The sequence below is a fragment of the Hylobates moloch genome, unplaced genomic scaffold, assembly GCF_009828535.3.
Source record: "Hylobates moloch isolate HMO894 unplaced genomic scaffold, HMol_V3 SCAFFOLD_14, whole genome shotgun sequence".
Taxonomy (NCBI): domain Eukaryota; kingdom Metazoa; phylum Chordata; class Mammalia; order Primates; family Hylobatidae; genus Hylobates; species Hylobates moloch.
In genome coordinates, this window is record NW_026652289.1 from 6,774,880 (window position 1) to 6,785,629 (window position 10,750).

The 10,750-nt window shown below is 43.2% G+C and overlaps 1 protein-coding gene across 1 annotated transcript in view; it reads left to right on the plus strand.

Annotated features, from left to right (window-relative positions):
* Positions 1-3,423, plus strand: part of LCA5L (lebercilin LCA5 like) — a 36,457-nt gene extending 33,034 nt beyond the window's left edge. The window contains exon 10 of the mRNA XM_032174380.2: positions 2,466-3,423. Coding sequence (XP_032030271.1) covers positions 2,466-3,196 — 731 coding nt within the window. The 3' untranslated portion in view covers positions 3,197-3,423. The remainder of the gene's footprint in view (positions 1-2,465) is intronic.
* Positions 3,424-10,750: the final 7,327 nt, after the last annotated feature.

The window sequence follows — 10,750 nt, forward strand, 5'->3', positions numbered from 1 at the left end:
GATCGCATTTAATTACTTCCTTAAAGACCCAGTGTCCAAACATAGCCATACTTGGGGGGTTACGGCTTTAACATATGAAATTTGAGAGGAAGGAATACAAACATTCATTTCATAATAGTATCCTTAAATAATATATTCAGCTTTGAAAAACTAGCAAATTATTCAAATCCAGCTGAGCAAAGGGCAATATTACCACTTTTGAACAAAGACTTCCAGAAAAAGGACTCCAGCTTCAGCTCCCTTGAATATACAAGGGCCCAATCAGTGGGTGAGGTCCTGAATCGTCCTGGTAGATAGAAAAGCCATCAGATCCATGGCATCTGGCAGAGCTCTTCTGGGCAGGCCCAAGAGAGCTAGGGCCGAGAGAACGGGCTGCCCAGATTTTCCTGTTCTAAGATCGCCAAAGCTTACCTTCAGCTCTTGGGAGTAGGTGGAAACAAACTGCTTCTGTGGGGTCCAAGGAGAGCCCTCAGCTGGCCCAGGCTGCAGGGTTTGATAGAGAGTACAACACTTCATCAGCCATGGGCAAGACAGGCCAAGGCCCTGGCTCACCTGGTGTTTGGTACCTGGAGGTCTAATGGAGCAGGGGTCCTAGTCTGTCTCCTCATCTGGTGTGCAGCTAACATCCTGGGACTGCCTGTCATCATTTCCTGCAGACTCCTGTCACTCCCCTTCTCTACTGGATCTTCTCTTTCCTAAGCCAAGTTCTCCTCTTTCTTGGTAAATTCCATCATGGTTTAAAGAGCACAGTCTTCACCAGCTTCTTGTAAATGGCTGTAGGTAAGGTACATTTGTATACCTCTCATCTGGAAGTGTCATTATTCTGCCCTTACACTTGACTAATAATTGCCTAGATAGGAAACTCGAGGTTGGGGGTCATTTTCCTTTGGAATTTTGAAGATGTGGCTCATTGTTTTCATGTTACATCACCGCTCATGGGAGATCTGGGTGCAGCCCCGCAAGGCTGGGCAAGAGCAACTTCTGAGGAAAGTACACGCATGATGAATGAGTCCCAGAGTTCACTCAGGGCTGCAAATCAGATGTGTTCCCTTAGGCAGCATGGGGAGCCCTTGTTGAACACATTGGGCATTCAGTAGTTGTAAGGCCAAGTAATGTTTAAATAACACAATAGTTTGACAGAACTCACTGGTAAAGCCACTCTCTCTGTTGCAGTTTGGTGGAAACTGATCGTCAGTTGCAGTTGCACTGTGGTCACTGGTGTGTTTAAGTTTTCTGCTTATTTTTCAGTCCATTGTCCTAATTCATAGTGTCCTAGAAAGTGTATCCATTCATTTGACAAATACTTTCTGAGCATACACTATGTGTCAGACACTGTTCTAGGCATTAGGGAGACAGCAGGAAGCAAATGCAAAACCCTGCCCTCATGTGCTTATATTCTATAGTGGGAACATCTTTCCCCATCAGTTCACATGGATCCAGCTCATTGTCTATAATAACTGCCTGGAATTCCAGACTGCACATGCCATACCTTATTTAACCGTTATTCCTTTGGCAGATGTTTAGGAGGTTTTATTGTTACTAAACCATGCCTCAGTGAACATCGTTACACTTATCCTTGTCTATTTTTTGTAGGTTCGTTCTAAGAAGTTGTTGGGTCTAAGAGTATATTCACCTAAAATGTTGATTGATACTGCCAAATTGCCATCTAAAAATGCTGTGCCAACAACACACCCACCAGTGGGGACCAAACATTCCAATTTCCCCATCTTCTCACCAGCTCTAGAAATTATTTGCCAATTGGATGGATGAAAAATGTTCTCATTGTGTTCTGTTCTGTTCTGTTCTGTTCTGTTCTGTTCTGTTCTGTTCTGTTCTTCTGTTCTGTTTTGTTTTGAAACAGCTCTGCTCTATTGCCCAAGCTGGTATGCAGTGGCACAATCACAGCTCACTGCAGTCTTGTCCTCCTGGGCTCAAGTGATCCTCCCACCTTAGCCTCCTGAGTAGCCAGGACTACAGGCAAGCACCACCACGCCCGCTAATTTTTGTATTTTTTGTAGAGACAGGGTTTTGCTATGCTGCCCAGGCTGGTCTCAGACTCTTGGGCTCAAACAGTCCTCCTGCCTCAGCCTCCCAAAGTGCCGGAATTACAGGTGTGAGCCACTGCACCCAGCCATCATTGTTTCAACTGGCAATATGTCCAGTTAGTGATGTTAAACATCTATTAATAACCTTATTGGCAAATTTTATTTCTTCTTCTATGAATGTCATTTTTCTTTTGGTTTCATAATTCCCATTTGCTTGGGAAGTTCCAAGAAACTGTAACATAACACATTTGTTAATAGCACCCTTCTCTGTAATCTTTTGTCTATGCATCTATTTTCTTACCTTTTCTGTCATTTCAATGTGCTTGTGAGGTGGTGCACGTAAGTGTACTAGACATGCCATCTTGACATAGAGATCTATTCATTTTAAACAGCACTAAATTGCCTATTCTTCTAATATAGATTTATCAGGGGAAGAGAAACATTTGGAAGTCCAAATACTGCTGGAGAATACTGGAAGACAAAAAGACAAAAAAGAAGACCAAGAAAAGAAAACCATTTTTGTGAAAGAAGAGCAAGAACTACCACCAAAAATAATTGAAGTTATTCATCCTGAAAGAGAAAGCAATCAAGAAGATGTTCTAGTAAGAGAAAAGTTTAAAAGAAGCATGCAGAGAAATGGCATGGATGACACACTTCGCAAAGGCACTGCTCCCTACATGAAAGGCCCCCTCAGACAAAGAAGGCATTACTCATTCACAGAAGCCACTGAAAACCTGCATCATGGGCTTCCTGCTTCAGGGGGGCCAGCCAATGCCGGCAACATGAGGTACAGTCATAGTACAGGCAAGCATCTCAGTAACAGAGAGGAAATGGAGCTAGAGCATTCTGACAGTGGGTATGAGCCCTCATTTGGTAAGTCTTCCAGAATAAAAGTGAAGGATACAACTTTCAGAGATAAGAAAAGCAGTCTCATGGAAGAACTCTTTGGATCAGGCTATGTCTTGAAAACTGACCAATCAAGTCCTGGTGTTGCAAAAGGCTCAGAGGAGCCTTTGCAAAGTAAGGAGTCGCATCCCCTGCCTCCCAGTCAGGCCTCCGCCAGCAATGCTTTCGGAGACTCTAAAGTAACTGTGGTAAATTCTATTAAGCCATCATCACCTACAGAAGGAAAAAGAAAAATAATTATGTAAATATAGTCAACATCCTAATGCATTCTGGTTTGATATAATGCTGCTTATGTGCCTTGCATCTTATTTTTGAAATGTGTGAGAGAGGGCATGTATGTATGTATGTGTTTTAGTACTTAATTGACTTTCAATAATTAATTTTTTGTTTTATTGCTAATCTAGTAAAAAATCTATTTTATATTAGCCAATGATAACACTTCAAATACAAATTTACATCTTTACAACTGAAACATCCATTATCTTCTGGAAGACTGGTTTACTATATGGTTTTAGTATTCTGTGGGACTCCATAGCTAGTAACTTTTAAGTTAGTCAACCCAAGACATATGCATCTCCTACACAACAAAATTTATCAGCAATAGAGTTGAATTGTAACTTAAAAACATGGAAGCAGGCCAGATGCAGTGGTTCATGCCTGTAATCCCAGCATTTTGGGAGGCCAAGGTGGGAGGATCACTTGAGTCCAGGAGTTTAAGACCAGCCTGGCCAACATGGTACAGCCCCGTCTCTACAAAAATTATAAGAATTAGCCAGGTGTGGTGGTGCGTGCCTGTAGTCTCAGCTACTTGGGAGGCTGAGGTCAAAGAATCACTTGCGCCCAGGTCAAGGCTTCAGTGAGACACAATCGTGCCACTGCACTCTAGCTTGGGCAATCGGAGTGAGACCGTGTCTCAAAAAATAAAAACAAAATGTGGCAGCAGCTTTGAAAGGGAACAGTATGATCAAAAGACTCTTTTTACTAAAAAAAAAAAAAAATAGGCTGGGTGCTATGGCTCACGCCAGTAATCCCAACACTTTGGGAGACCGAGGTAGGTGGATCACTTGAGGTTAGGAGTTTGAGACCAGCCTGGCCAACATGGTGAAACCCTGTCTCTACTAAAACTACAAAAAATCAGCCGGGTGTGATGGCACATGCCTGTAATGGCAGCTACCCAGGAGGCTGAGGCAGGAGAATCGCTGGAACCCGGGAGGCAGAGGCTGCAGTGAACCAAAATAATGCCACTTTACCCTATCCTGGGTGACAGAGCAAGACTCCGTCTCAAAAAAAAAAAAAAAAATACATATATATATGTGTGTGTGTATATATATAGTGATTACCAAGGTTAGTTTTATGAAAATCTTTTTTTTTTGACAGTGTCTCAGTGTCACCCAGGCTGGAGTGCAGTGATAACGATCTTGGCTCACTGCAACTTCCACCCCGCCAGGGTTCAAGCAATTCTCGTGTCTCAGCCTACAGAGTAGCTGGGATTACAGGCGTGCACCACGACACCCAGCTAATTTTTGTATTTTTATTAGAGACTAAAAATGGTTTTGCCATGTTGGCCAGGCTGGTCTTGAACTCCTGACCTCAGGTGATCTGCCCACCTCAGCCTCCCAAAGTGCTGGGAATGACAGGCGTGAGCCACCGTGCCCAGCCGTGAAAATCATTTTTGAGTTTCTCTTATTCAGCTAACCTGGGTATCCAATGTCCTGCCTTTGTGGGTGATGCTTTCCTTATGTACACCTGAGATCCAGTATCATTTATTGAGATTTGTTGCATACCTGTACGTTGACCATTTTTCTGTTAATCTTGTTCTAAAAACCATGAAACAGTACCATGGCCCTGCTGGTGTTTATTCAAGCTAGCTGCTCAGTCCTAACTAATATATTTACTAAACTTAGGATATTTTAAATTAGGACTATAAAAAGGAGGCTATACTCCCAGCCTCGCTTTTATTTAGCTTACTTCATTTAGTTATAAGGGCAACTTGTTTATAATCTAGACCATACTATTTCCTTTCCAGTGATGTTTATGGGTTGGTGTGTAATATTAACTGTAATGGCAGCTACCTGGGAGGCTGAAGCAGGAGAAACGCTTGAACCTGGGAGGTGGAGGTTGCAGTGAGCCAGGATCGCACCACTGCACTCCAGCCTGGGCGACAGAGCGAGACCCTGTCTCAAAAAATATAAAAATAAAAATAGAGCCGGGCGCGGTGGCTCACACCTGTAATCCCAGCACTTTGGGAGGCTGAGGCGGGCAATCACCTGAGGTCGGGAGTTTGAGACCAGCCTGACCAACGTGGTGAAACCCCGTCTCTACTAAAAATACAAAAATTAGCCATGCGTGGTGGCCAGCACCTGTAGTCCCAGCTACACAGGAGGCCGAGGCAGGAGAATTGCTTGAACCTGGGAGGCGGAGGTTGCAGTGAGCCAAGATCCCACCACTGCACTTTGGCCTAGGCGACAGAGTGAGACTCCATCTCAAAAAAATAAAATAAAATAAAAATAGTAGACCAGGAGCGGTGGCTCACGCCTGTAATCCCAGCACTTTGGGAGGCCGAGGCGGGCGGATCACGAGGTCAGGAGATAAAGACTATCCTGGCTAACACCGTGAAACTTGTCTCTACTAAAAATAACAAAAAATTAGCCAGGCGTGGTGGCGGCGCCTTTAGTCCCAGCTACTCGGGAGGCTGAGGCAGGAGAATGGCATGAACCCGGGAGGCAGAGCTTGCAGTGAGCCGAGATCACACCACTGCACTCCAGCCTGGGCAACAGAGTGAGACTCCGTGTCAAATAAATTAATTAATTAAAAAAATAATAAAGCCAAAGATGAGATAAATACAATTGGCATATGCTTTGATCTTTTATAAAAAGCAAGGTAGAATAACATAGAAGAGGGCGGAAGGAGTAAGGGAGGGAGGGAGGGAGAGCTCTCACAGGCTCATAAGGGGAAATACGCAAATTAAGTGAGATGACATAGTGGCCTAAATTCTGGAGAAATGTATTAAAAGGACTCCTGGAAATGGTATGCTGAGTAACATGACAATATCTACTCCAGCTTCATAGCAGATAGAGGATTTTCCAAGGGATCTTTTCTTATGCCCACCCACAATGAAAGCACACATCATAATATTAAATCAGAGCTATATTTAGAAGCGTAGAGAACTAATTTAATAAAAATACAATCTAAGCCTGTTGTTGTCTAGTCATCTTAATTGTATGAATAAAAAAGTTAGAGGGTAACAGATTAGCATGCTAACTTTTTATCTCTGAGGTATTATGAGATTGGGGCCAATTTTTAATTTATTTTAAGTGTTTTCTACTTTGGCTCTCTTTCGCATGTTTGCTATAATGAACATAACTTTACGATCATGGAAAAAAGATTTTTAAAAACAAATCCATTTCCTGAGCTCTGAGAGAGAAGGTATTCCAACACTCTTGCTATAACAAAGGCTAAAAATGCTGTACCAACTATAGAAAACGTTTCTCAATCAGCTGCTCAGCTGGTAAACACTAAATTAGGCATCCAAGGAGATAAGTAAGCAAAGCACTAAAGTAAGCTTCTGCCTGAACGGCATTTGCCGAACGTGTCCGAGCAACACAGACTCCTCCTGAGGACAAAACCCAGGCAGCCCAAGTTAGGGGGTCCCTTTTCCATACAATGCTGGGACCTCCCTGGGGTCTCCAGCTCAGTGAACTAAAAAATTGTAAGTAAAGAACTCAGACTCTTTACAGGTGGCTCAAGACTATAATCCCAACACTTTTGGAGGCCGAGGCAGGCAGATCACTTGAGGCCAGGAGTTCAAGACCAGCCTGGCCAACATGGTGAAACCCCGTCTCTTACTAAAAATACAAGTATTAGCCAGGTATGGTGGGGCACGCCTGTAATCCCAGCTACTCGGGAGGCTGAGGCAGGAGAATCACTTGAACCCAGGAGGCGGGGGTTGCTGTGAGCCGAGATCATGCCACTGCACTCCAGCCTGGGCGACAGAGCAAGACTCCCATCTCAAATAAATTAATTAAATAAATAAAAGCTAGCAGGAAAGACACCCAACTCTTCCTTTCACTGGAACATTTAGAGGCCATCATTATTATTGAAATTAGGGGCCAATGTTGCCCTAATTTCAACATTTTTGTGTCTTAAGGAATAGGGAGCCCTGGGGAGGGGGGAGAGACGGGAATGGCCAAGTCAGTGGAGCAGTCAGAACACACACATTTATCCATTAAATCTGCTGCCTCATACGGGTGTAGTTCGTGATGCCCCAAAACAATTACAATAGTAACATCAAAGATCACTGATCACAGACCACCATAACATATAATAATGAAAAAATAGGAGATGTTACGAGAACTACCAAAATGTGACACAGAGACACAAAGTGAGCACATGCTGTGGATAAACGGCGCTGACTTGCTCGATGCAGCGTTGCCACAAACCTTCAATTTGTGAAAAATAGAGTCTCTACGGAGCACAGTAAAGTGAAGCGCAAAAAAACAGACATGTCTGCGTGCTGAAAAGCATGCGAAACCAAACAATGTATTCTTACAGATTCAAATCTGTGATAAAACTCTGACGAACAGGAAATGATAAAATTCAGAGCAGTGGTGTTACCTTTGCTCAGTGGGGATTGCAAAGGTTCTTCTAAAACTTGGGTGAAAGATACAAAGATTTGTATTGTATTTTTAATCTTTAAAATTTACATATTTTAAATATTATTTTATACCTCTCAATATTTAATAAAAACTATTTTTTAAAAAGATTCAGGAAAAATGGCTGGGCACAGTGGCTCACACCTGTAATCACAGCACTCCGGGAAGCTGAGGCAGAACACTTGAGGCCAGGAGTTTGAAACCAGCCTAGGCAACGTAGCAAGACCCCATCTCTACAAAAATTTAAAAATTAGTCCAGAGTTGTGGTACACACCTGTTGTCCCAGCTACTTAGCAGGCTGAGGCAGGAGGATTACTTGAGTCCAGGAGTTCGAGACCAGCCTGGGAACACAGTCAGACCCTGCTCTCTACAAAAATAAAAAATGAGAAATAGCCAGGCATGGTGGTGCATGCCTGTAATCCCGGCTACTCAGGAGGCCGAGGCTGGAGGATCGCTTGAGACCAGGAGCATGAGGTTGTAGTGAGCTATGATCGTGTCACTGCACTCCAGCCTCGGTGACAGAATGAGACCCTGTCTCTAAAATAAAAAAATATATACAGGAAAAGAATTTGGGCAACATAAAGGAATGATTACCCTACCCTTTAGAGTCCAATAGCCTTTCCCACAATATTGGCTAAAACTACACAATATTCATGCTATTTATGATTGAATTCACTGGTAAGAGTCAGCACTCTGTCGATAGATTGATACACGTTAGATCTCAAAGATGCATGCAGGAAAGCCGACCCACACAAGAACCCTGGGCCCAGAGACAGGATGAGCTGCCTGGCCTGGGATTCCAATGGTGTTCAAACCAGTCACACGTGGCTTTGAATCTGAGACGTCATCAAAGTGCTCCATACCACAGGCCTTATAAGAGAGCAGCACTTAGAAAATTCTCCTGACAGTTGTTAATTGCTAACATTTCAACTGCAAAGAAAACAGACCATACACGGCTCTAGCGGAAAACCATTATGTGATTCTGAGTTAAATACTCCTGGGTACGACTGAAGGCATGCAGGAGGAGTACAGAAAAGCTCAAGGAATAGTCTCTGGCCCTAAAGGCACTTGCATCATCACTGAAATAACGTTTTATCACACACAAAAAAAGGATCTATAACATTAGAAACAAAACCACAACAGCAGACACGACAAATCAGTCATACAGATAGTATTTTAAATGCTCAGATGAGGATGGGAAAGAAACCACCACATAAGGGAGTCGGAGAAAGCTTTAAGTCTAAAGCTCCGGTTCCGGGGGGCTGTCAGCACATGCGCGTGCACACACACACACACACACCTCTCCCACGATGCACTGTGTAAGAAAAACTATGGAAGGCCAGAGAGCCCCCCCAGGTCAGGGGACAGTAAACCAGTTTGCCCAGCATTCCAGCCCCTTATGGTGGCAACAGCACATAAAATGCATAAAAAATGATTATGGGCTGGGCATGGTGACTCACGCCTGTAATCCCAGCTCTTGAGCCCAAGAGTTTGAGACCAGCCTGGGCAACATAGTGAGACTGTGTCTCTATTAAAAAAAAAAAAAAAAAAAAAAAGATTAAAAAAAGATTATGGATTTGTATATTTAAAAATTTCCCTGCTTGATTTACCATAAATTTATGACAAAATTGGTATGAAGAGCGCTTTAGATGTATTTTAAATCAAAGAAATACCTGCTTTCACGTAAAGCTATAAAATATATCCAGTATTTTTAAAATAAAAACAAAAACCCACTGGGCATGGTGGCTCAGGCCTGTAATCCCAACTTTGGGGGCCTGAGGCAGGTGGATCACCTGAGGTCAGGAGTTCAAGAACAGCCTGGCCAACATGGTGAAACTCCATCGCTACTAAACATACAAAAAATAGGCGTCATGGTGCAAGCCTATAGTCCCAGCTACTCGGGAGGCTGAGGCAGAAGAATCACTTGAACCCAGGAGGCAGAAGTTGCAGTGAGCCGAGATCGTGCCACTGCATTCCAGCCTGGGCGACACAGCAAAACTCCATCTCAAAAAATAAAATAAATTAAAAAAAAAAAACCTATCATTACATTTCAACATTATACACACATATATGCAAAAAAGCAAAAGCACAGATGCTAACACCAGTCACCCTAGTTCTATGGAGTCATAGGTTTTTCTTCCTTGCTGCTTTTCTGTACTTCCCACGTTCAATTTTTTAAAAAAGCAGTAAATCGGTACTATTTTTGTCTTTTTAGGTATTATTTTTATACCTTTAAAGCATTTGTCTTAAAAGCACATGTATTAATATTCATAAATGCATGGAATATATCACTGGCAGAATCATAAGAAACTGGTAACAGAGGAAAACTTTGGGAAACTGGGGGACAAGAGTCATAAGATGCACATTTACTGTAGCCCTTTCTCTATCTTCTGAATTCATCACCATGTTCATCATCTGTTAAAACAAATTGTAGGCTGGGCGCAGTGGCTCACGCCTGTAATCCTAGCACTTTGGGATGCCAAGGCAGGTGGATCAGCTGAGGTCAGGAGTTCGAGACCAGCCTGGCCAACATGGTGAAATCCTGTCTCTACTAAAAATACAAAAATTAGCTGGGCGTGATGGCGGGCGCCTGTAATCCCAGCTACTCAGGAGGCTGAGGTAAGAGAATCACTTGAACCCAGGAGGCACAGGGTGCAGTGAGCCGACATCACACCACTGCACTCCAGCCTGGGTGACAGAGCAAGACTCCCATCTCAAAAAAAAAAACAACTGTGTAATTTCTAAAAAGACACAATAATGTGAAACATAAAGGACATTTACATTTCCCCTATTTAATCATCACAAACTATTCACGCATGGGGAAAGTTAATGGCTGTTAACTAGAAATTTTTACCTCTAGCCTCAGTGAGATTTGTCAAAATTCTTGTAACAACTGAATGAGAATTATCTTTAAGAGAAACGGGTATCATCAGGGACCCTGTATGCGGATGAGTGATCCCAGCAGTTCCCTGGGCACGCTCTACATGGCCGGTGCACTGTTGATTGTCCGCCATCATTTCTGCCTGCGGCTTACTAAAACGGGAGTTAGGCACGTGCCCCCTTGGTGCTACATTTCGTCTGAGTGACTAGTTCCTGCAGCTTCCGTGTGCTGCTCTCATCTCCTCCCCAGGCTGGCTTCTCATCCTT